The sequence below is a fragment of the Nothoprocta perdicaria genome, unplaced genomic scaffold, assembly GCF_003342845.1.
Source record: "Nothoprocta perdicaria isolate Ctin4 unplaced genomic scaffold, notPer1 scaffold_41, whole genome shotgun sequence".
Classification (NCBI taxonomy): Eukaryota; Metazoa; Chordata; class Aves; order Tinamiformes; family Tinamidae; genus Nothoprocta; species Nothoprocta perdicaria.
The window spans coordinates 1-24,764 of record NW_020455655.1 but is presented as its reverse complement, the minus strand read 5'-3'; the positions used below and the strand labels follow the sequence as shown (position 1 = coordinate 24,764).

Below are 24,764 nucleotides of genomic sequence, written 5' to 3'. Positions count from 1 at the left end.
GACAGCTACATGACCCCAGGGAGATGGCAAAGGGGAATCTGCTTCGGGGCTGCTGTGTTTAACTGGCCAAAACACGTGACATCGAAATGTCTGGGATCTGCAGGCTGCCTCGGTTCTGCACTCAACTTTTAAAAATATTTAAACAGCAGCTACGTAACTAGGCCAGTGCTTTAGCCAAAAACGTCACCTCGATTTCTAAAGCTGAATATCAAGGCAGACTACAATGCTGCCGCTTGCTGGATTATCTGTACAATGAGCATTTGGCTTCCCTTTGCAAGTGGAGAGACTCTTCAATACTATCATCCTTAAGAGCATCTAGCTAGATGCTCTTATTGCCACAACTGGGTATGAAGGGCAGGGATTTGAACTGAGGGCAATAACCCATGCAGGGGCTTGAAAATATGCATTAATTTGCAGTGGGAATGACAGAACAAACCCACCRATTTCCTAGGTCTGCTTTCTAACTGCAGCACATTATCACGGCACCAGGCAGGAGCTCTGGCATCATTTTACTCAGCCTGGCATTTGTCAAACTCTAACAGTGGCGCCCCTTGGCCAGGGGGATTTTTCCTGTGTCCAGACAGAACATGTAGCACCCGAGCTCCCAGCCCCTTATCCCCACTGAGGATTTAACAGCCATGCGTGCTTTGAGCACCTGCATCATTTTGTGCATGTCTCTCTCCTCCCCAAAATATGACTGCTGCCAAATCGCTGCCTAAGGCGAGCAGGGATGTGAACAAGGGCACGAAGGGCCTGGGGACACGGCCTTGCCCTGGCGCCGGGTACCTTCGCTGTGCTCAGGGCTGGCTGATGTCCAGTTTTGGCGACGAGGGGCTCGCACACGGCGCAGCGGCCGCCCGCGCCGTGCCCATAAAGGCGGGACGGCTCTGCCCAGCGCCCGCCCCTCCGCGGGGGGACCCGCAAGGATTCGGGAAAGGAGGGAAATCCATCACGTGCGGAGGGAGGCGGCAGCAGCGGCCGCTGCCGAGCTCTGCYGGAGCGGGCAGCAGCGGGGCGAGCTGCGGCGGCTGCTCGCGGCGGCCGCGCTGCTCTGCGCGGCTCGGCGCGGAGCGGAGCGGCGCAGAGCGGAGCGGCGGCCGGGCCATGGGCCTGCGCGGGCTGGCGGCGGCGCTGCTGGCCGCAGCGCTACTGCGCGGTGAGTGAAGCCGCGGCCGGGCCCGGCGCTGCGCGGCGCGGGGAGGAGCGCGCRGAAGGGCGAGGGCCGCCCGCGGTGGGTCAGCGAGCGGCGCGCCCAGCCGCGGTCCTGCCGCTGACSCGCATCTCCGGCTCGCCAAGCTGCCTCTGCCGACGCCGCTCCCGGCGGGCAGATCCGCTCCTCTACACAGAAACCCGGCAGAATGGAAATCCTGCCTGAGGCTGACAGGGAAGTGGTACCCATCTTATCCATAGCGGCACCAGCAGAGAACGAGGCAGAAAACACTTTCCCCGAAGAGTTTTCAGCCTCCAGCAGCCTGAGCGCGTGATTTTGCCCTAACCTGTAGCCATTTTGGCGCCGCTCTGGAGCGCTCGCTCTACGGGGGACCCCGCGCGTCCCCTCCCCGCGGGCCCCGGGTCCGCTCCCGACCGGGGCCCTTCTGGTTCTCCCATCCCGGGACAGCGACCGTCCCCCTCCCAGGGTGGGGATGGAAAGAAAGGGTCACAAATCTGGGATAACACTTGGCTGTAGTAGCTAAGTAGCTAGTAGCTATTTAAACTACTGTGCTGTTCTACTCAGAAAGGTACACATACAGTAGCAGATCCATAATACCTGATAACTGGAAAAGCAGGCATTCTTTCTGGTGTAAAATCCTGATTATGTTTTTACTCCCATCTTTAAAGAGTCCCTGCAAGGAGAATTTCAAAGGAAGCTATATAAGGAGCTGCTGAAAAACTACAACCCTCTGGAACGACCAGTGGCCAATGATTCCCAGCCGCTCACTGTCTACTTCACTCTCAGCCTCATGCAGATCATGGATGTGGTGAGTCTTTATCTTTGCAAGAAGCTGTTTTTTTTAAACGGATGGATTTTTTTCCTTCCCAGCAAGGAGTCAGGATTGTGAAGGAAAACTGCACAGTCTTGGGGAAGCATAAGTAATGTAAAGGACAAAAGCAACTGCTGACTGCCTCTTTAAAATAAGTGCATTTAAAGTTTGTGTCTTCCCTAGAGCATTCGGTCAGTATTCCCCAATTTTCCATCAGGGATTTTCAATGTTTCAAGTTCCAACTTTATACTTTGTTGCCATTTAAATCCTTAACTATACCTAGTTAACAAGGTGCTGTCTGCGGGGACATGGAAAAAAAGCTGCTCAGTATTGAGCTGCTGAATGGGTGGGTGGGGGGAAATTCTGGCCAAAATACAAGTTACAGGTTTAGTCATCTTATTTAGACAAGATGTGCATTCTTATTTAAACAAGAAGTGCATTCTGTACACTTACATTTAACTGTTCAATTCCAAACCAAAGGAGGCTGGCGTATCAGGGGATATTGCTGGGTGGTGTTTTCAGGCTTGTAAAAGGCAGTATAAGATCTTTTTGATTTAAATATGAGTAGTTTAAGCTTCATTCTATCATAGCTTGCAATGATCAAACTCCCTATATAAATGGTATATAGTATTCATTCCTACCAAATTCAGATAGCTATGCTCATTAATAAAGAAGTTGATTACTTAAATCTAATAGTTAACCTCAAAATGTCATTATCATTCCATCAGTATAAACAAAAAGGCAAGAAAATTAAAAAGGATGGGATTATTCATGACAAGCAGCTTGCTTTCTGTTCCCTTCCAAGCTGTTGACTGCCAAAATCCAGATGCTGTCCATTTAGTATCTAAAGATCAGTAGACAAACGGAGCCCTACCCAGGTTTAATGTGCTCATAGCTGCTCTGCAACTTTTGCAAAGTGTCAGATTTACTGGACCAAGGGTGAAAGCTAGAGTATGTATTTCCCGCATGAGAGTTAATATTGTTTAAGTGTGAGTCGGCAGTAGTGATCAGTGAGCTGGTTCAGTGTCGGTGCCACAAAGCCAGCAGACAAAACCTGCCAGTCACATCCTGCCTGTGGCAGCGGAGACTGCGGCGGGCAGGGAAGCAGCCGTCTGGAGTGGGTGCCTTTGYGTGGAAGGAAGGGAGGGATGTTCAGAAGGTGTTGGCAGGATTAATTTACTGTAGACTTCAGCTGTAATGCATGGACACGCATGGACTGGCAAGTCTTGTGCATTTTGGCAGAGTTCAGCGCAGTGCACAGTGCTTCTGCTGCAGGGTTCAAGGAAAGCCCCTTGCTGCCTTAGCCTCCGACATGAACTTCTGTAGCTCCCTCCTCCCTGCTGCAGCATGTGCTTTCTCAGAGCTGTTGGAGATACTGGCTTAATTACAGGGTAACCTGGTCCACTGAAGGAGTTTTGTACAACTCCGTCGTCTTAAAACACTTCCTAAGTGCTTGTTTTATTCAAATATCCAGGGAACAGAACTGGTGTTTTGTTTGGTGGGTTTTGTTACTGTTAGTACTAGTGCACGCAATTCATTTCAGAACTACACTAGCCCAGGAGAGCTCAAAAAAGCATTTTGAGCCAAAGCAAAACAGTTGCAAAAAGACCAATATTTTTTTTTTTCCAACTTTAAGAAATTATACTCCTGGTGTCATTCTATCTAGATATATTTGGCCTGAAAGTGTAAAATCGTGTTGGTTTTTAAGCCTTAACTGCACAGGAAAGGACTGTTCTATGGGCAAACGCGCCTAGTGCAGACACAGCTTACAGAGGCCCAACTTGCATCCATCAGAAAAGTTCCCTGAATGGAACTGAGTTGAACAGCCAAGCGTATTTTTCACCTTTCAAACTCATACTACATCTTTACTGTCGAGGGTTTTCTTGCATTTCTATGTCAATTAAGGGTGGGACTCTCTCTTCCCCGCACTCCTGCTGTGGCTGTACCTATGTCCTTAACGTCTGTGTGAACAGCTGGTGACACAAGGGACTAAAGGCCAACGGGCAGATGGCTTTGCAGAGCTGCTGTTCTGGAGTTGTCAAGTTTAATAAAAAATACAGAACTGATGGGCAAATATCCACTGCTAGCTAGCCAATCTGGTATCAGTCAATGACCAGCAATCTTACCTACTGTGATTCGAAAAGCAGTTTTTGAGCATATGTGCATTTAAAAAGAATCCATGTATCAGAAGGAGCCGCATTGTTGTTGTCATTTTTGTAGTTTAGTTGCAGCTCATTTTGCTCTCCGCAAAACTAACTGCATTTTTCTCAGTGACCTAGCACTGACAGGCTGAGAAAGAAACCAACCATGAAGTAAACAAACCTGCACAGTTTAAAACAAATATATATATATATATGTATTTTTCATTTAAAAAAAAAAAAAAAAAAGCAAATGCTGGTGGGAATGACAGCTACTGGTGGTAACAATTACTTGTTCAACAAGCTAGAAACAAAATCCGCTACTGTGCTGCTTTCCTTAAGTTTATATAGTTGGTTTCTTGGCTGAGATGCTTGGAGTTAGACCCCCCCATTCCTGCCAGGAGAGCTACTGATCCCTGCCCAGCAAAGGATCCCACACCAAGTCCCTGCTGCCACTATCCCTCCTTTCCACTCTCGTCCACTCCACGGTAGGTTGGAAAGGAGAGAGCATATGAAGCCCTTCCCAATACAGTGACGTTTTCTTACCTCATGCTGTATTTTATCTTCTCCTTCTACAAGCTAGGAAAGATTTCCATCCTGATACCCTGGTGCACCCACCAGGCAAAACCGTAATGCGAGCTATTTTGGAAATTTTAAAAGATGCTGCTGCCACTCAGCAAAGCAGAACCCTTTCCGTAGAGAAACAGACTATGAAACAAACGCTTCCCACTCCCCAAAGGGAAAGCAATTCTAATCTGCAAAGATGACTAAAACAACCAAATGAACATACTCATTGAGAAGGGGCCATGAAGAAGTTGCTAAGCTGTTTATCAAGCCTCAACAGCCTCTTTGTAGACAACTCTTGTAGGAGAAGCTCATTGAAGCTGCATTATTCTTTTAGTTTTTAATATTCGCTTGTGTACTTTAGGAAAAAAGTCTCTCCAAGTCTCTTGCTCTGCTGCTGAGACTTTACTCCCTCCATTCTGAAGGGAAGAAATATTCTTGCTTTCATGCTGCAGCCATTTCCCATAGTACTGTTTTATCCTTTACAGTTTAGAAAAGCAGAGCAGTGCTGGGATGTGCTTTCCAATATTTATAATTGATTTACTACCCGCTACTGGATTACAAGAGCAAACAAAGCTTCCCCATGAAACATGAACAGCAGATATTTAAAAAAAAAAAGGTCTAAAATATTTGCTTTCTTTCTCTTACCTACCCTTCCCAAACTGTTATATGCAGAAAGAGATTTTAAAGAGAAAGTGGATGTAGGATCCATTCTGTAGGATGGAATGGAAAAAAAAAAATTTAAACTAAATTAAAACATTTGAAGAGTTAAACAAAAAAAAAAAAAAAAAAAAAAAAAGACCAAGTAAATGCTATTAAAAATGAAAAAAAAAGGAATACCATCAAGACTCTTGTTACATGTGAGAAGTCCCCCATTGAAAGGACCTTGGAATTGTAATCGAAAACAGTGTATCTTTTTTAATGAGTAAATTAGTCTCTCTAACATTTCTCTCATCCTCTTAATTAGAAATAACCATGAAATCGCAGTACCTATTTCCTTGTTTTCTAACCACATATGTATGGATGCTCCACTAACAAAAAAATGGTTAACAGCTAACACATCCTTCTGTGAGAGGACATCTAATGATGCTCATTTTGATGAAGGAGCGTTGCAGCCTTACCATGGAAAATGATTAAGATCTTAGAAAAGAGATCCAAAGGTGACGGATCATTGTAGACCACAGGAACACCAAGCTTTCACAATTTATACAAGAACTCTTAGTAAGACAAAAWTTTGGTAAATTTATATGATCTATTAATTATTAATAGTCCCTAGTAATCAGCTAGTAAAGTTATATCACTTGACATAATTTCCAAGAGTCAGATCTGACTAACCAGTACTCCTTCTTACACATGGATTTTCATTCCTCAGAGGAATGAAATGATTATGCTCCCTATTAATTTTCATACTCAAATACTAGGCAATACATCAAGTCCCTGCCTGACACCCCAGTCCATATCTTTTTGACCAGCAGGGATAAGTTTTACAGTCTGTGCTGGTTTGCAGGCAACGTTTACATGCCCCACAGTTTTCTTTCACAGTGTTTCCCTCCCAGATAGTGGAGTTACTGATTGCCCCAGCTGGGGATGTGGCTCCACAAAGTAGGAGTAAGGCACTAGATGAGCATGGACCAACTTTGCTTCCTGATTAAACTCTCTGCCTTGCTCGGAGTGTCCCGGGAGTGGGCTTGGTACTGGCCAGGGTGCGGGCGCATGGGCCGCAGGGCCAGGACAGTGTCCGCTCGGGCGCTGGAGGGGGGGACATGCACAGCCATTACGTGCTCTATAAACCCAGTGCTTCCTAGCACACATTCGTGATACTGATTTGGATCTTTGTTTCTCCTGAACTCCTCACCATGTTTGCTTGAACAGACTATTGTGCAGCCTGACTGCTGCCCAGCAAAGGTATCGCAAAGTTAGAAAAAAAAGGGGGATAAGATACGGTAACAGGTTGACAGAGGGAACCATATATGTACATGCATTTATGTAGAAAAAGAAGCCTTTTAAAATTAAGATTTTTTAAGTATTTAAGTGCTTTTTTTATGTATCAACCAATTTATTTTTAATTTTTAACTTATTAAAAATCAAAATAGGTTATTTGCTATGAATAGCTAGAGAAAAACAGAATTACACCAACATTCAGACTCATACTTCTTGCACAATCATGACCATGAACTGAAACAAGATTTGGGGTTGTAAAGCAGAAAGACTGTGAACACTTGGGCTTGAACTGCAGCCGCACATAAAGCCCTTCAATAAAGCACCGGCAGCAGCACAGGAGTACAAAATGCGGCCAGTTTCCCTCTCCAAAACACCCAGGTAGTGACAGGAAACCAGGTTGCATGGCCCACAACCACCTGTCTCCTTACTGCTTACGTAATCCTCCTAAAGGAGTAGCCTAAGGAACCTAGCCCATCTACACAGCACAACTGCTGGCACTCCCATGGGCTTGCTCTGTGCTTGGCTGTGAGAATTAGGGTATTTTGGGGGTGGGCATCCCCRTAATTATTCTTGATAGACTGATAGATGATTATTCTTGATAGGTATTTGGGAGGAGCTAGGATTTCTGTGGAGCTCGCCCCTTTTGCTGGGTGAGGAGTGTTTGTAGGGCCCTGACATTCAGCAGGATAAGCAACATGTTCTGTAGTATAGTTTTCYCCAAGGTTATTTTCAATTGCCACAGTGATGTGGCTGTGCTGTACCATAGTTTGAACAGACTCTGAGACGCCTAGAAACCTAGCAGCTAGTCCTTCTTCCATGAGCTCTCTTCCCTCCTTGAGGGAAGSAATCACCTCTTTTCCTTCTAGTTTTGTTAAATACGAATCACTCAATGCAATATCCAGACTTGTATCCATATCTTTATATCTTTTATGAATATTATGAGAAGGAATATTTCAGAAAAGTTCAAATATGATGAAGTTGATAAGCTAGAATAAAGATTTATAATCCAAATCCTTAAATATAATGCTCTCCTGACCTGGTCCTTATATAGGAGTGAAACAAGCTGGCCCTTTCAGTCCAAAACAGTTCATGTTTTGCAGCCGACCTCTGTGCAAACACTTAAGTCCAAAGACCTTGATTCCCCTCTTGTGCCTAACACACACGTAGACCCAAGGAGGAGGATGAGGGCCCCTGTTTCTCCTCAGCTTGGGAATGGCTGCACTTGCCAGGCCTGCACGTGCCGCCCGGCTCACACTGGCAACAATAATCAACCCCCACAGCCAGTAATTAAGACTAACTCAGGGTTCAAGCCTTTCAACGAGAATCTGCCACAAAATACAATTAAAGCAAGATTTATTTGTAAATAAAGTGACAGAACACGGTTATTACTTTGCATTCTTGCAATAAATGTAACGGCACTTTTGGCTCTATGCTATATATTTTAAAACTGAACTAAGTGAAACCTACAATGAATCACAGGAATTCATAAATAAGGAGATAAAATGCGGCCGCCCTCTCTTGCTCTTAAAAGGAATGTTTTCCCCACACAAGATGTGCTACAGTATGTTAYTAGCCACGTAGTGCTCTGCCTGTTCAGTAAGCCTTATTCTTGCTTGTCCTTACAAAGATGAACGTGTTCAAATCTCAATCCAACCTCTTGTTAATAGTGATGTATTGAAAAATAAAAATAAAATGACTACTATTACAATTATGTCTCCATGGCAGCAGAAGCTGTGGCTCTTACAGGCGCCGCTTTGCTGTGGAGCTAGGTGAGAATACATTTCAAGTCCATTTCYAGGGGAGAGCCCCATCCAAGCCAGCGGCCCAAAGGGCTCTTGGACCCGGTCTGAGGGGACCTGGGACAGAAACCCATGGCCGTGTTTCAAGGGGGCTCCTTGCACAGACCCTCTGTCCAGGCTTAAGCCGGCTCTCCTTGCTCTTTGCCCAATGTTTGTGCGGAGCTGGGCAGATCTGGGCACTTCTGGACCAAACTGCCTTTCTTCCAAAGCAAGAAAAAGCAGTGAGAGAGGGAGCAGAGGCTGCCTGCAGAAGCAGAGACCCTTTGGTGTGGAGAAGCTCCTGGAGGTTTTTGGACTTGCAAAACAGAGCACATATGGCACTACTTGAAAATTTTAAAAACAACCCTCACAACTTTACCTGTAATTAATGTTAAACAAAGCAAGCAGAATCCTCATCTCACACTCCAAACAACCTTAACCCAGATAAGTCTCAAATATTGACTTTCCCCCCACTATTTTTATTTTAAATAAAATATTAAGATGTTCAAGGGCAGCAAAATGAGCATCCACTCCTACCGCAGGTAGTACAGAATGCGTTAATAAGTGATCAGCAGCTTTATAATTCTAGAAACCCTTAAAGCTCCCACTGAACTCTAAGAGCAGAAGGGTACCTGCTGGTGTACTCAGGTTTATTTCTTCACTGTTTTGTCTCTCCCCTCCCTATGCACCTCAGCAGGACAGTGGGGCAGGGCAACTTTRAGGCTTGAATTCTTACGTACAAGACCCACCAGCAGCCGGTAGCTGCCGCCCACCGCAGCACCCCACGTTACCCCAGCTCAGCTCCTTGGCCCAGCTCCCTGTGTCCCTTGTTGCTACACACAGACGTCACGGGCTCGTGTCACACTATCGGGCTGCCTGGGCTGTTGCATGGGGACTGTGCAACTCTGCCCAGAGATGGCACTGCTGAAATCTGTGATGGGGCCTAATGGCTTTGGGGCCATACTGTAAGGCACGGACGCCACTGCTGCGTTGTTATTTGCAGCCAGGCTTGTGTTTCCTCTTCCCTATGTTTAATTTACTGAACATAGTATGCTTGTAGGTTGCAAGGAAGATTTACAAAGTTACCTTTGAAGGGGTTCCTTGGTTTTATATTCAATGTAATGAGTTTTTAAGAATTCATTTCAGAAAAGCAACTAGTCTGAACACTTTCCCACATTCCCAGGGGAAGGAACACACTTGCAGACTGTCAAAGCAGAAAAACGCTCTAGAATCCTACCAAAGCGCAGAGCACGACRCGCTGCAGTCAGACTCGCTAGAGCAGCCTGCAACCTGCTGGCGTCACAAGCTGCTGCTCAGCGTGACTCATGACTGACGTGCACCCAGCTCCCTGGGGAGCCCTGTGAGCGAGTGGGTTCCCCTAGGGTGCTGAACCGTTTTCCCTATTGGAGAAATGTGTGGCTGCCTCCTGGACTTCCTTTTTTCCCTGGATGAGGTTTACTTTCAGTGCTTGGCTTTAAGTCATACCAATTTTGATATTCTCCTGCAAAATACTGTGTGACCAAACTGCCACTCTCTTCACCCTTCACATGAAATCTTGCGTGACGGAATTATTTGTTCATCAGACGGATCAATTTGCTCAAGTTGAACTGAGAATTAATTAGCTCCTCAGTCTCTGAGAAGGCACTCCTGTCACCACACAAGAGGCTCTTCTTCTTCAAAAGCTGTAATCGCTCCAGAAGTTTTGATGTGTTTTTGATAATTTAACACACACAAGTATATTCATAGCTACTTCTCGTCTTTCAAGGGGTTGAGGCTGTTCAGTTGCTGTGACTGTGTCTCCTTCTCTCCTGTTCTTGTGTGGCCAGAAAACAACAAAAGGAAGCATTTTTTTTTGGCATTATYTTTGTCCTTAATCGTCTTACTCAATGACATCAGAGTCCAGCTGGGAATTTAACATAAATCCTCCCACAGCACTTGCAACTCTTTTTGATATTTTTCTAATGATCCTGGGAAACTTTCACATGCCAAGAGTATTTTGAGGAGCCTTATTTTGTTTTTTATGTTCTACAGTTTTGTAAGGGCAGTGATTAGTTCAGTGCACAGTGTGTTTTCAGCACTGCAGGGAAATTGCTGCTTATTTAACTGCATTGCAGGCAGAGTGGGGGGAAACAAAACCTTCTCAGTGACTGCACAAACAGGAGGCAAAAGAGGAGGAAGCTGCTTCCATGTGACCATCCAGGGAAGAGCCCAGGTGGCTCCTCTTAGGGTGGGAGCCACTGTCTCCTCCATGTGCTCAGGGAAAAACCCACGCCCCAGTGCGCAAGGATAAAAATCACACTTTCCTGTTAACTGACTGATTCATTTAGTTCAATGGAAAGAAAATGATTTGTTTTTAAACAGATATTCCACTTATACTATGTAATTATAAAACAATGTTGCATCTATCTGTTAGTTTCTTATTTATGAAGAGTTTTTAGCACTTAGAGAGCCTGAATAGCTATTGATATGCCATCCACCAGAAATATAATAAAATGTAAAGTCACTCAGAACTGAACAGAACAGAGCTGAATATTTAAACCTTCACCTTAATTAACTACATATAATTTTGTTTGCTTTCAGATTTTAATCATTTGATTTTTAAAAAGCTAAAAGAAATTAAATGAAAAAGCACACAAGTAAGGAAGATATTGGCAGGCTGAATTTCAGAGATTTGACCACAAAACTCACAYTAAAATTACACAAGACCTTTAGCTAAATCCCTGAGCCCGGCCACAATATTTTACCCRAAAAGGTCTGACAGAGCAGGAGAGTGTCTGAGCTGAGAGGTGTGAAAGTCACCAAGCACCACGCTCACCATGCAGGAGCCTCTGGGCTCAGCCTGACATTCAAGTGCACGCACAGGCGAGGAAAAGGTGACTTCCTAAGAGCCTTCAGCTTTCACTGGGGTCACTGGCAGTGCAGAGGGGCTGAGCTGGTCAGCTGGCAGGAGCCGCTTTCAGGAGGGACTCRGGCCCAGCAGACTCGGGGTGCGCGAGCAGCGGCGGGGAAGGGAGACGGCCCTGRTGGCGCCCACAGCCCGTGGCGTCCACAGCACCACGCGGCACCTTTCCCCCTGATGCCTGTTTGGCTACAGCTGCTGTGATCTTCCAGGAGTGCGCTGGAGCACAGCCAGGTCACACCACTGTACAACTGTGTCACAGATGTCACAGAGCTCGATATTTACAGGGACACTGAGCCGGTATTTTATAAAAATCTCACTGAAGTGGCAAAAGCCAGAGCACAAAGTATATGCATTTGTTTAAGGAGAAGTGGTCTGGAGGAAAATGCAGTGATACAGTAAAAATTCMATAATCTGTACGCTTGACATTTCATTATTTTACACCCCTACTTCAAGAAATCAGAAAGACTCTGCACTCTGTTTCTGCTCCTGAGCATCACACACTGGAACATGGAGTATTATTTATACCTTGGTAATGTCCATCTATACAGCATTTTCTGCATAACTGGAAACAAGTGCTGTAAGCTGAACCAGACCCACTTAGTGTGATAAAGAAACTTATCACTGAGTAGAGAAGAGAAGGGTGTGGTGAAAGGGAAGTCAGGTAAGAAGCAGAGATCGGAAATTCAAATTTCACCCTCCTCAGACAAATCCTGTATGCAGGTTTTCTTTTCACTTTTATATAGCTTAAAAGCCTGTTTCCCATACCAGCTGTGTGACTTTTTCTTTTACGCCAGACCAAACATTCCTTAATTCCACCCTGACTTGCAAATAATTAGCCCTGCCTTTTGGCAGGGCAGCAGAGGTGATGCCGTAGGCGTGCGGGTAATAAACGTGTCCCGCTCGGGGCAGCCTGACTGTGTCCCCTCCAGAGCTGGACTTGCTGCCCTCAATGCCCTCCTTAGCATGCATCCTCTTCTGCGTCTCAGCACATGCACCAGGATGGTTTTTCCAACTAACTCATCTTTATCTTCATCCTCAAGATAGCAAAGTTCATTTTGGTGTACAGCACTGAGAAGCTTTGAGTCACGTTTCACTTTAATACAAAAATTTAGGCATAGCCTGTTCACATGAAGCCAGGATCAATTCAGCCTGCAGGAATTCCCCAGGTTGACACAGAATTAATTTAGATCTTCACTTTATACAGTTTAGTGAGCTCAGTGCATGACCCTAAAAAGGGAAGAAGAAAACTCCAAGCTATATTAAGAAAAAAAATCCCCACAAATTAAACTATTGATGTTTAAAATAAGATTCATTAGGTGCTAGTAATTTGACCTTGTGGATTATGAGACACTGAGAATATTTAATGAGCAAGTATGGAGACAACGAGATAAGAGCTGAGGAGCTGAGGAAGCTGCTGGTTTTCATGGGGGACCAGTCAAGCAACCATGAGAGCCAATGTCCGTGGGAAGGGCCGCATGGCGCCGGCGGCTGCCAGCCCTTGCCCTGCTCCTGTTGGCCATCCCCGATGGGCCTGCCATTCTTGTGGTAAGGAGCTAAGCCTTAAAACGTTTCTACAAACTCTTTTACTAAGGTTCACAGGAACTGAAGAGGCCTGAAAGAAGTCTGAGAGGAAAGTGCATCTCCAAAGCCTTAGAGGATTCAGGGATAAAATGCTCCACAGCCTTGCTCATTATGGGGTGAAACCCCCCCGCTCTGCCACTTCCCGTGATGCAGCCTGCWCCTTCTGTTCAGCTAAGCCAAGAGTTAAGAGTTTTCAACAATGCAAATGATTGCTTCCTACTAAAAAGCTTCCTACTAAAAAGCTTTCTACTAAAAAAGCTTTCTACTCACCTTAAAATGAGGCAGGGAATAAACCTTTGCTATGTTCAGCAAATTTGGGTTTAAGGATAATACAGAAGCTTACACTAGATTTGAATCCCACTTGCAGCACAGCCCGTTTTAGAAAAATCTACAAAATCCAGCAATTTCTAAATCCTTGGATGTGACACTACAAAATACTGTAATACATACATTTCGTATGGATTATGGCATATGTTGGAATTACTGTTTTTGAGGGCTGAGAAGGACTTTCAGAAGTCTCCAGTTCTGTACATTTAATAGATTTAGGGGTGTAATTCCAGCATATGAGCCTGTGAAAAGTGTTTGAAAAGAAGCTCCCTCTCCTTGCCAGTAGAGTATAGTGAGAACACAGCAGGACCTGACCAAGGTCCTTCTAAGCTTAATATTACATTTCTAATAGTGGTTTGTAGCACATACCTAGAAAACTGTGAGAGCAGCGAAAGCATTAGTGATAATTTTCTCATCTACTTTCCAGCCTCTAGTGATCAACTGCTTGGGACTCTTCTGAGCCCCGTGCAATGGTGATCTCTTTGCATCTAAACTTCCCATCTAGCTATGCTACTGTGCATTCCTAAAATACAAAATTARTAGTCAGTAAAGAAAACAAGTGAAAAATCATACCTAACTAAACTAGTTACGTTTAGTAAATACCAATAAAATTCTAATACTAATAGATACTAATAAAATGAAGAGTAAGAATCTCTTCTACCCTTCATGCAGCTGTTATAGGGTGACAAGTTTAGGCAAAGGGTAKGAAGAAGAAGGCAGCAGAGCTGGTTGCCCAGAAAGGCCGAGAGGAGTGAGAGGCTCCCCCTCCTCCCATAGAAGGCTTTGAAAGGGCCTTCGAGATTTCCCCCTAGGAGCTGGTGCTGCTTCTTACCAAAGGCGAGTGTGAAAGCACAGTGTAACATGGGCGTCCGTAAGCTCTAGGGTGGAGACTGTAGCTGGGCTGTGGGGGAGAAAACGCCYGTCTCTTGCAAACATCTTCTAGATGCATCTGCATCTTCTAGAGGCCTTTCAGATAAGGGCTATGAAAGRGGAAAGTGCTGCCTGGGGGAAGATGAGGGCGGGAGGAGGGAAGAGGCTTTGGTTGTGTAGGATATGACAACGAATGTAAATTCTCTACCTCTTCAGGCCAAAGGTGCCTGCAAAAGAGCATTTTAAAGATGAACAGCCATGTTGCCTCTCCCCGTGCTGAGAAGTGCAGCGAGTTGCAGCCCTGAGAGATGTGAATGCACAAGGAGCTGAGCAGAACTCCGCATAAGAGCAGTGACAAGCAAAAAGATTTCTGTCAAGTGTTTATCCTCTGGAAAAAAAATAGAGCTTCAGTCACTTGGAAGCAATGTGCAAATTCGGACTAAATTGTGTTGAAAGGTCTCAGTCTATAAGGGCTTGTGGAAATCCCAGGAAGCAGGCAGGTCTGGTGCTGCCGCTCCCCTCAGCCCTGTCCTCCACCAGCCCAGTGCCCTGCACTCTGGCTGAGGACACTTCTTGCTGGTGTGTCAGTCCCTCCTGCTCATGCTACCACCCTGTTTTAGAAAAATGATTAAGAAGTCTATGGAGCAGGAAATAAATCCTGCCTCTTTCAATGCCTGCATTATTACCAGACTAGAGGGCAATTAGTCTTTCTTTTGTTCAATAAATGTTTAATTTCTTCTCTCGGAGAGGGAAGGGGATGTGACGCCAGCCCCCTGCTGGCGCTGTGTTCGCAAAGAGGTGGTGTGACAGGAGCGGCTGCTCCCTGAAGACAGTCTGAAAACTGCTACAGGCATCAGGCGTCCCCAGGCCGGCCTGCCAGGCACGGCCGCACGTCGCTGCCGCTGGCCAACCCTGCAGCCCTTGGGAACTTGGGAAGTTCCCAAGGAAGCCCTTGGGAAGAAGATAAAGCTGGATTTAGACTGCAAGGGTGTATTCAGGACATTGCTTTATGTAAGTCACTTGGAAGCCAGGTACCTGCATGCCAGTCCATGGGCATAAACGTCACTGAAAAATGCCAGAGCCCTGGTGGGGTTCTCTGCAGCGCTGTGATGGAGCAGAGGGGCGGCCCTGCTCAGGCTGCTGGGAAGCACAGCGCTCGTCACCGTGAAGGTCTCAGGTGGCACCCACAGGAGTCCCTTGGCCAGAAAGGCTGAGAATGTCTCTCGTCCCCACCACTCAGTGGCTTCAGGGGTGGGTGCCAGAAAGAGCAAACCCTCTAAAATCAGAATCTCTCCTCTAGTAACGAAAAGATCCAAGCCTGTAACGACTACAGTTTTATAAATCGTCTTCTCCTGGGAAAAACACTATGAACCAAGCCTCAGTGAGCAGCAGAGCTTTTCTGGCTGAGGAGCAATGATGGGATTTACGGTTCAAACACCGATGAAACCTTAAATATAGTGATCCAAATGGGAGCTATTTGGTTCAAATAAACTCTTTCAGGCTCTAAATGTTTCAAATAACTAAAAGAAAACCCAGGAAAACAGCACGCTTCATCTCCATTCAGGGCTTCTCTTCACTGCAAGAGTTATGCTTGGGTTAGTGCTCTCAAGATGCCCCCTTTGAGGCGAGTACCTGCCATGGCCTGGCCGAGTCTCCCACATGGAGTGCATGGGGCTCCACGCTCCTCCACTGCTGCTCAGAAAGGAGCTTATAAAGCACCACTGACCTCACGCTGGAGCCATTTCTGTGCAGAGGGAGATCAGGCTAAGACTAAAACACAAGTCTAACTCAGTTTGCTGGTGTGGGAGGGTGGGAAATTCAGCTAGCAGTTTGGGAACAAGCTTTCCTCAGCGGGATGGACTCTGAATGGCTGTGCCCTTCTGTGCAGCTGCTCACTGCTGTGCAAAGCCCCGGAGCCAGACCCGTGGAAGCAGTGCCCTCGCCCGCACCTCATTTGTGCATAAAGATCCTGTGCAAGCCAGTCCTGTTGTCCTCTAACAGATGCAGGGTTTTGAGTGACATCAGATTAACATGGCCGGAGAGCGATGGCTGCTACTAGATGCCTCTGCCTTTGGGCCAGCAGTGCCTCAGCATCCCCGTGCAGCCGGCGCGGCCCTTCCTGAATCCAGGGGGAATGAGACCAGCTTCTCTGGGAAGCTGTTTAAACAAATTGCTCCCTTGACTTAGACCTGGTGAAAAGGAAAGGTTCAAGGAGGAGATAAGAGAGAGAACAAAGAGAAAAAGTGCCAAATCACTATCTATAATCTATACTTGCCTATATATGTTATTTTATTTTAAAGGGCGATAGTGTACATTTGTGGGTAAACCGTCTTCATGCACCATACCACTCTGCCTATATATCTTTTTTTATGTGTCATGTAGTACATTCAGTTGTGATAACACACAGTCTAGTAGCTACCTTTACTGATGCTGTTCTTTAAAAGTCTCCACTAGCATCTAAGACATCAATGCCTGGCAGCTGTGTTTGGGTTCACATGCCAGGGGTTCACATGTTTTAAGTTTGGGGTGACAATTTTAAAGTTAGGATGTTTTAAGTTTGGGGTGAAAGAATTAGGTTTAAGGATGTAGATACGTGAGCAAATCTGGCAGCCCAAGCTGCACTGATGACTAAACTTGCCCTGATGTTTCCTTAGCCTGAACGAAGCTCTGCCTGGAGGCTTCTGTGGTGAAGAGCTGGGTGCTGGGCCAGGTATTTTGCATTCAGCTCAGAAAGTGCCCAATAATGATAGTATAGAGCGTATTCCATTAGCTTCGCACAACCTGAGTGGATATTGATATGGTTTGAGGAATGAGTAATTGCTGGTACCTCCAGAGAAATGAGGTCACCAACATTTTCCTGTGTCTGAGAGCGAAGAATTAATCTTCCTAATTAACTGCAGCATTAAGATGCCAATTCTGTCACCTCAGCTTACATCAAGTAGTCACAGGAGACAAGAGGGAAGGCCTTCAAATTGTAACTTTCCCAGGCAGAATAGTAACGTTTTGCCCTGACAAGAGTTTTCTGGAAAAGCTCTGATACGACGCTCTGCTGCAGGCAGCAGCACTGCTTGCTTGGTAAGGAGCTACTCCATATGGCCACAAGTTGTCACSGGCACTGGGTGTCACCTGCCATGTCCATCCCACCCCTCGTCCCTGCACACACCTCATGTGTGAGGCCCTTGGTGAGAGCACTGCTTCCAGGCAGAGGCGAAGCAGGCTAAGGGCAGCACAACCTGCTTTACCTCTGAGGCACCTTGTTGAAGAAGGAGGCCCAGGGAAGAGCCTGGCAGGAGGGCTCCCTTACGAGACAACATGTGATTGCCTGTGGCAKCATGAAATACAGTGAAAAGTACCCATGAAAAGCTTCTGTCGCAGGCAGCAAGAGGCATTGATTCCCTTTGTTTTAACAGCAAAGCTAACAAAACTATTTCAGAATAGTCAAGCACAATGATTGCTGTCACCCTTCCTACACGACCCTGAACTGTGGTTTGTTTCTGTCTTCCTCTCTCAGGATGAAAAGAATCAAGTATTGACAACAAACATCTGGCTACAAATGGTGAGTTCTGGAGAAAAGAAAATCTCTCTCTCTCTCCCCGCCTCCCATCTTTGAATTTAGTCTCACAAGAGCTGGAATTTTTTTGAGCTTTCAAGCTTTTGTTCCACATCTTGCTACATAATGGACAACCTTGAGTTGAATGGAGCTCAATAAGACCAAGGTTTAGAACTTTATGTTGACAGGCATTTCTGAGAGAACTGGAGCAACCACATCTGAATGACCTCTTTACAGTTAATTTAGTCACCATAAACTCTAGATCAAAATAAGATACCAGAGTCCCAAGAGTCACAGGTCGCATAACTACAGCTGCAAGGTTCTCAACACCCGTTCCAACAAATCCATTAATCCAGTGCTTCAGTAAATTACTTGGTCGTTAAAGAGAACATGTGCATGCATGAAATGATTTCCTGCATAGCAGCTGTTGTGATCAGCATTCTGGAGATCTCCAGGTAGTTATTCTATACAAGGGAATGCAGGGGAAAATTTACTCTGAAGGAAGAGTCTGCTCACTCCTGAGATCTGCTGTCATTCTGCTGCCTGAAGGGCTCTGTTTTTCTATTTGCTTTGCTTTCAGTCTGTCTCCCGAAGAGGCATTTTAATTAAAATGGATGCTGTTCACATGTTGTTCAAAATGCTGTTTGAACAGAAATCAACATCAGAAGTTAAGTGCTAAGGATTAAAGCTTTTTATGTCACTTTTAAAAATTCTCAGCTAAAATGGCTGCTGGACACAGTTTCCCCATGTTCAGCTGTCAACACTTTATATGCTCCTGCTTTCCTGGTTTCTTTTGCATATACATCCAATTTGTTTTTCTAACAATAGCTTCATTTTACTTTTTGCTGCCATATCAGAAAGTCCCCCCCCCAGCCACAGTTAACACAGAATTTCTGGCTCTCTCATCATCTAAGCAAACTCTATTGCCACGCAAGATCGCAGAGCAGAGAGCTTGGCCTGCTGTTAGCTTGCAGCTGACACTGCTGGGCCAAGCTCAGTAAATTCTGCTCAATTAATAAATGGGGCAGATAATAGAGTATAATAGAGCATTCAAGGTGTGTCAGATTTCTTTTCCCTGTTTAACTAATGTGCAAGGGAGCTGCTCCTACATGAAGGCTCCGCACAGMTTTTCTCTGCTCACCCACTCCTGCCTTTGCCTTTGCTGGGTGCTGCAGCTCTGCAGGAAGCAGCGAAGCTGCGGCCAGCTCCAAGGGCCCTGCACACCCTGCCTTTGTACAGCAGTGCTGCCCGAAGGAGACAGCAACACGGGCAGCTTCAAAGGAGAGAGCAATACAGGCAGCTCTTCCCATCCTGGAGCAGCTAGGTCGAGAGCCTGAATTTCTTACTGTATTTCAGAAACTGAACTGACTGCGTTAAGTAAAGACGTAGAGAAGAGTTGTTTTACTGAAGACACTGCCTCTGCTTCAGCAGAAATGTCACACCTCTGTTTGTCTAATCAGCTCATTAGGTTTTAATGAATTCATTTTGTTTTTATTATTATTATTTTTTTAAATAGAATGCCTCTCCTGCACTAGGAAACACACAGGAGATTAGCAAAGGATAGCGCAGCTATGCCATTTATTCACAAAGTCAAGCTGACAGGGAAGCAGCATTCATCTCACGCTGTTTACAGGCTGGTTTTCCAGTAAGATTCAGTGTCAGATGTAATATTTTTGCCTTAGAGCTACAGCGACAGCAGTTGCTGTGATTTCTTACCAGAATAACAGACAGCAGTTCATACTTCAGAAACTATCATTTATTTGTCTCTCTCTCCTCTCCTACAGAGTCCTTATTTCCGAGACTTTTCCCAAGGAAATTTTTGATTCTTTTAAATATTCACTGCCTATTTTTAATTGACTTATTCATCTTTATACACACTCTCTGCTGAGCATGTTAAGAGGAATGGGCAGATCAGCTGATTACTACAGAAAGTGTAGCCACGGCTCACGGCTGCTGAGAAGGACAAGGCCGTGCTGGCGCCCCAGCGCCCTCCCCATGTCCCGTTTGATTCCACTAGACAGTCTCAAGCCTCACGACAGCTTCATCAGAATGGCACTGTCCACCACCTTCCTTGTCATATGTGTGTGTAGTCACAGATGTACGTTAAATAAATTTCACCTAAATCACGATCGAGATACTAAAACACAAAACTAACCCAAGGAGGCGAATATAAAGCTGTTTTTTATACATTTAAATTTTTTGATCCTGAATGCTATCTCCACGGTGATACTGTTTAGATTCAAAATATTACATTTGATTTAAGTTATAGGAGGATCTCCATGGTGATACTGTTTAGATTCAAAATATTACATTTGATTTAAGTTATAGGAGGAGCCTTGCCTAGGCAGGCAGGTTAGTATAAACTCTGGCACTTCCAGCTATTTTCTATCTTCCTCTGCATCAAATGCAACTTGGCGACATAGCAAACTGTAGCTCCAAAGCTAAAACCAAATGAAACGGCTCGTGTCCAGACGGACAGGTACGAGGTATTTCTCTATGAGGCTCACCCAAGCAAGTGCAACGTGACATCCTTCAGGTGACTGCCAGTGCGACAAACTCGAGCGTCAAGCTTTCTACCACCCCTTGGGCAGTCTTTACGCAGTGCTGCACTGTGCTCTATAGCGCTGGGCCATAACAACTGCTAAAGGTGTTAACAGGAAAGTGCTGAATGTATCACTAGTATTTGACCGCAGTTCAGCTAGCACTCAAAGTCCGCTCCACACAACCTGCCCGTTGGGCATTTGCTGCCCCATGGGCCACGGGGCCCCAGGCTGTGAACCRCAAAGCAGAGCTGGGCTTGTCCTGCCAGCTCAGCACGAGCAGCACCAAGGAGAGCCCTAGCTTTGAGCACCACACACAAAAAAAGGCAGGGGACATTTGATTATGTTGCTGGACTTGCTGAAAAAATAAACAAGTCTGTACCATCTAAATTCCTTGAAAAATGGTTAAAAAGAAAAGGTAACTTTTTGTAGGGATCAGCAAGTTAATGTAAAACAGAACTTATTCAGACATAAGATTCTGAAAAAAATAAAAAAGAACAGAAAATGAGAACTAAAGCTGTGGCAGATGACCAGCACAATATGCTTGGCATAATTAGAGAACTGAGCCTGGAACAGGTGGCAAAAAGAAAGAAACCTAAAAGAGCTAGTGATATATTCTGATTTAAAATTTGTGTTATAAAAAGGTATCTGTCAAGTAAAAGGAACCAGAAATGTACAGCGCAGATGATCTGTTCAGGTGACGAGGCACTGTAAATTCACTGCAAACACTGCATGAGATAAATCATGGGAGCATGTGCCAACAAACTGCATAGCAAAAGCTTTGCAGAAGGTGAGCGTGTGATAAATACTATTACATGTGTTACATGCAGCAAAATATTTACAATTACTGGTCTAGAGACACAAAGAAGAACTTGAATCCATGCAGCAAGAGGCTAACTCGGGACTTGTTTGGGAAAGGATTTTTTCCTTGGACTGTTAGGCAAGGAATTGCACAGAGCAATTTGATGTGAATGCCCCATGAAAATAATCAATAATACGATTTCTACAATGCCCAAGGCAAAATTTCTCTGCCATTAATATCTGCCGAAGACTCTGGCAAGGGCCACTAGACTGCTGAAGCGCTAAGTAGTGCACACAGCCTATTTGGAAGGTTTAATTTAAAAGACTAACATTTGTCATTACAACAGCACTGCAAATATAGAGAAGTGTCCACTGTAACTTATGTGACGCCTACAGTTATTTGAAGTTAATGTAAATAATATAACATGGGGATACAGGCAGCCCAATGTAATTACGCACAGATTTATAAGAAAATAATAAATTGCAGTTACAAATGCAACAAAGTGAACTATTTCTTCTTTGGGCCTTTTGCACAGACAGTCAGCACTGACATCGTGGACTCCAACTAATGGAGGCTGTGCCGGGGCGCTGCCTCGGCCGCCAGTGCCCAGCTCTATTAAATCTCCTGCCCTGCCAGTTGTTCCCCCTCCCCGCAGACTGCGGGCAGCTCGGCCACGTCTCACAGTTCAACCACCACCAAGCAGAGCTGCCTCTAAAGAAAAATGTAACTAAAGTTAATATATGAATAATAAAAGAAGCTGTTCCTTCCCAAACTGGTGCTTGAGACAGCATGAGCAACAAAATACAAGCACTCCTAATCTTATTTTATAGGCTGTTTTAGGCATTGCAGTGTGAATTGAAATGAAATTTTTATGGTTTTCAGTGAGCTATAGCTGACCTATTTCACCTTTTCTAAACATTTCATTGACTGAAACTTAATATTTCTTTAACAAAAAAGCACTTAAGTTAATGGGAAAAGTGACCTAACTTTTTTTTGTGTGTGTGTCTATGTCTTAGTATTGGACAGATTATTATTTACAATGGAATGTGTCTGAATACCCTGGAGTGAAGAACGTCCGTTTTCCTGATGGCCTGATATGGAAGCCGGATATTCTTCTCTATAACAGGTAGACACTCTCTTTGAAAGATTCTGCAAGATTTCTATTGTGATCTCCTGCTCGCTGCCCAATATATTGCAAAACCCAGTGATGTGCAGTGACAGTGAAAGACATAATTCATCTGACATCTTTCGCCTATTGTCTGATAGCAGAATATTTATCTCTAGACATTATCTCTTTAACGAGACTCCTTGTCTTATTAAATGCAAAATTATTAGCAAATCTGACAGTGTGACAGACCTCAAGCCAATGTATATTGGGTAATGAGCTGTGGCTTCTGCTTGCATAGCAGTGACCTGGTAATACAAAAGAACCGAAGATATGAGTGTAGYGTTATCTATACCAGAAGAGTTAGGAAAGCATTTAAGCTTAGTCTTCAGAGCTTTAGTATTAGCTTAATCAAGTGACTTCTATAGCCCTGCTGGCTGAGTTTTAAATTTTTTTTTTAAAGGCTGAGCTTCAAAGACATGGAAATAGAAAAGGCAGCATTCAGTTAGCAACATCTACTGTACATGTGTTATTATTAAAGTCCTTAATAGAACTTACATTTAGCAGACCATGTTAGTTAAACAGTATTCGTACTATTTTCCCATATATTGTACATGATTTTGACCTATTTACAATGAACTCCCCTACACTAAGTTTGTTATGAAGCTAAAAGAGCTGCTAAATTTTCTGTCTGAAAAAGAAAGGCTTGTTCTGTCTTTCTGCTGAATGCAGTGAACTAAATTCTTCCCTTGGCTACATGCGTGCCGTGTCTGCACAGCTGTGGTCAGGGAATAAAAACCCCCAGTTCTATCACATCAGTCTTGCAAGGGGAATGAGAAAGGAAGTATATGAACAACGTGATATTAGTGGATGYATCCACCGTAAGTTATATAAGCAATATCATGTTTTCAACAAGCTCTTTTGTACAATGGCTCTGTGCAGAATCATACTATCCACTGCTGAACTACCATATGCACCATATGCAAGTAGGAAATATCCATATAGACAAGCAGCCATCTGTCCTACATCATGTAGTAATTATTTCTTTGCTGTCCTCACTCTTGAATAATGACTAGACCAGGAAATTCACACTGGAAATCTGGACCTGCATTTGCCAAGAAGACCAAGTCAAAGTCGAAGAATAACAAATTCAATTATTCAAAACCTGAAGTCTCTAGACACTCAGTATCTTTAATTCCAAACATTTTTTTTTCTTAAGACTTAAAATCTACTGATTACAAAGAAGAAACTGGCAAATGCTCATCGGGGCTCCTGGAAGGTATATCAATAATAAACAAAAATCTCCCTTTTTTTTTCTTCATAAGGCAGTGAATCAATGTTTGTTTGCAGTATAACTGTTTGTGCTGCTAATGCACAACATGTATGTGTATGCTCACACCTTCCAAAACAGCCTGCATTTTAAGGACCAAATGGTCTCTATTTGAGTAGGAGGAACATCCACCTGTGATTTCTGTTTTTGAAAAAATGAATGTGAGATGATGTTAATAACCACTGTGTTTCTTTCCCAGTAATGAGTTTTTTTTACTTGCTCTGTGTCAATAATTAAGAGAGGAAGACCCCGAGGAAAAGTAAGGTTCTTTATCCCTGACCGTCTCAGGCTGGACAGAAGGCCTGGCATGTGCTTGCAGTGTTCCAGCTCAGCAAGCTGGCTTGCTGATACCCCCACTTCCATCTGCCTGTGCTGCACAGTTCAGACTCTACTTCTTCCTCTCCCAAGAGGATTCTGCTGGAGTCCAGTCAGCACCCTCAACCATGGGACTCCCCTTTCTCATTGCTCAAGCTACTCTTTCTATAGATCGTTTCTTTGTGGCTGAGGGTCAAGTGCTGTGCCTAGCACACATCAAAGGCAACCCCAGGTGAAATAAGCTGGGCCCAAGGGCAAGCCCCGGAACGATCTTTGCTTTTTAGCTTTTTTTTTTTTTCCTGGCTACACTATCATAAATGACAGCATTCTTGGGAGAATCAACCAAATCAGTCACTCATTTCCATTCACCTGCTGAATAACACAGCGTACCTGTCATAACATAGATACTCTGCAAAAGAAGTTTAGAAATTTACAAAATAACAAATTAGGACACGTAAATCCCTCCCTCATATATGTCACAGATCTGAAAATTTGTAATTGAATTTATTTGTCTGAGGATTTATGCCTCCAAAAATCTAGGTGTATATGAAATTATAGTGCCATTTTAGAAATTTTCTACTGCTTACCCTCATGCCTGTTGCCCCTGCTTACTCTCATTTCTCTCTGAAACCTATCCAGCCATTATTTCAGCTGTGACAAAGAATATTTCACATCGTTTTTTTCTTTTTGTTTTCATAATGTCAGCAGTCTCAAATAATTTTCGTTTTCCTCCATTTGTACTTTAAAGGTCCCTACATTTCAAATTATTGCTAACTGATTYAGTCACAGAAACATGACAGCTGCTCTTGGCAAGTAAGTCTTCAGGAAGCTGATCTTCAACTGTCTAATGGGATTTTTAACTCTTAAGATCCCTTCACTTAAATTTTCCAGAGTTTTCTCATGTGAATACTGATTTCTGGGATCTCTTAGATGTACAGAGATGGCTGAGCTGAACACAGAGTAGCTGTAGGATTGGAGATGATGCAATGAAAGTACTAAGAGATTTGTAACGCCTGCAAGAGTAACAAAAGGCCTACTC

The 24,764-nt window shown here is 44.4% G+C and overlaps 1 protein-coding gene across 1 annotated transcript; it reads left to right on the top strand.

Annotated features, from left to right (window-relative positions):
- Positions 1-1,100: 1,100 nt before the first annotated feature.
- LOC112952856 (neuronal acetylcholine receptor subunit alpha-7-like) lies at positions 1,101-22,155 on the top strand. Its single transcript, XM_026045799.1, has 4 exons — positions 1,101-1,156; positions 1,840-1,979; positions 17,595-17,639; positions 21,992-22,155. Exons 1-4 carry the CDS (start codon positions 1,105-1,107, stop codon positions 22,103-22,105), a joined length of 351 nt encoding a protein of 116 aa, XP_025901584.1. The 5' UTR covers positions 1,101-1,104; the 3' UTR covers positions 22,106-22,155.
- The last annotated feature ends 2,609 nt before the right edge of the window (positions 22,156-24,764 follow it).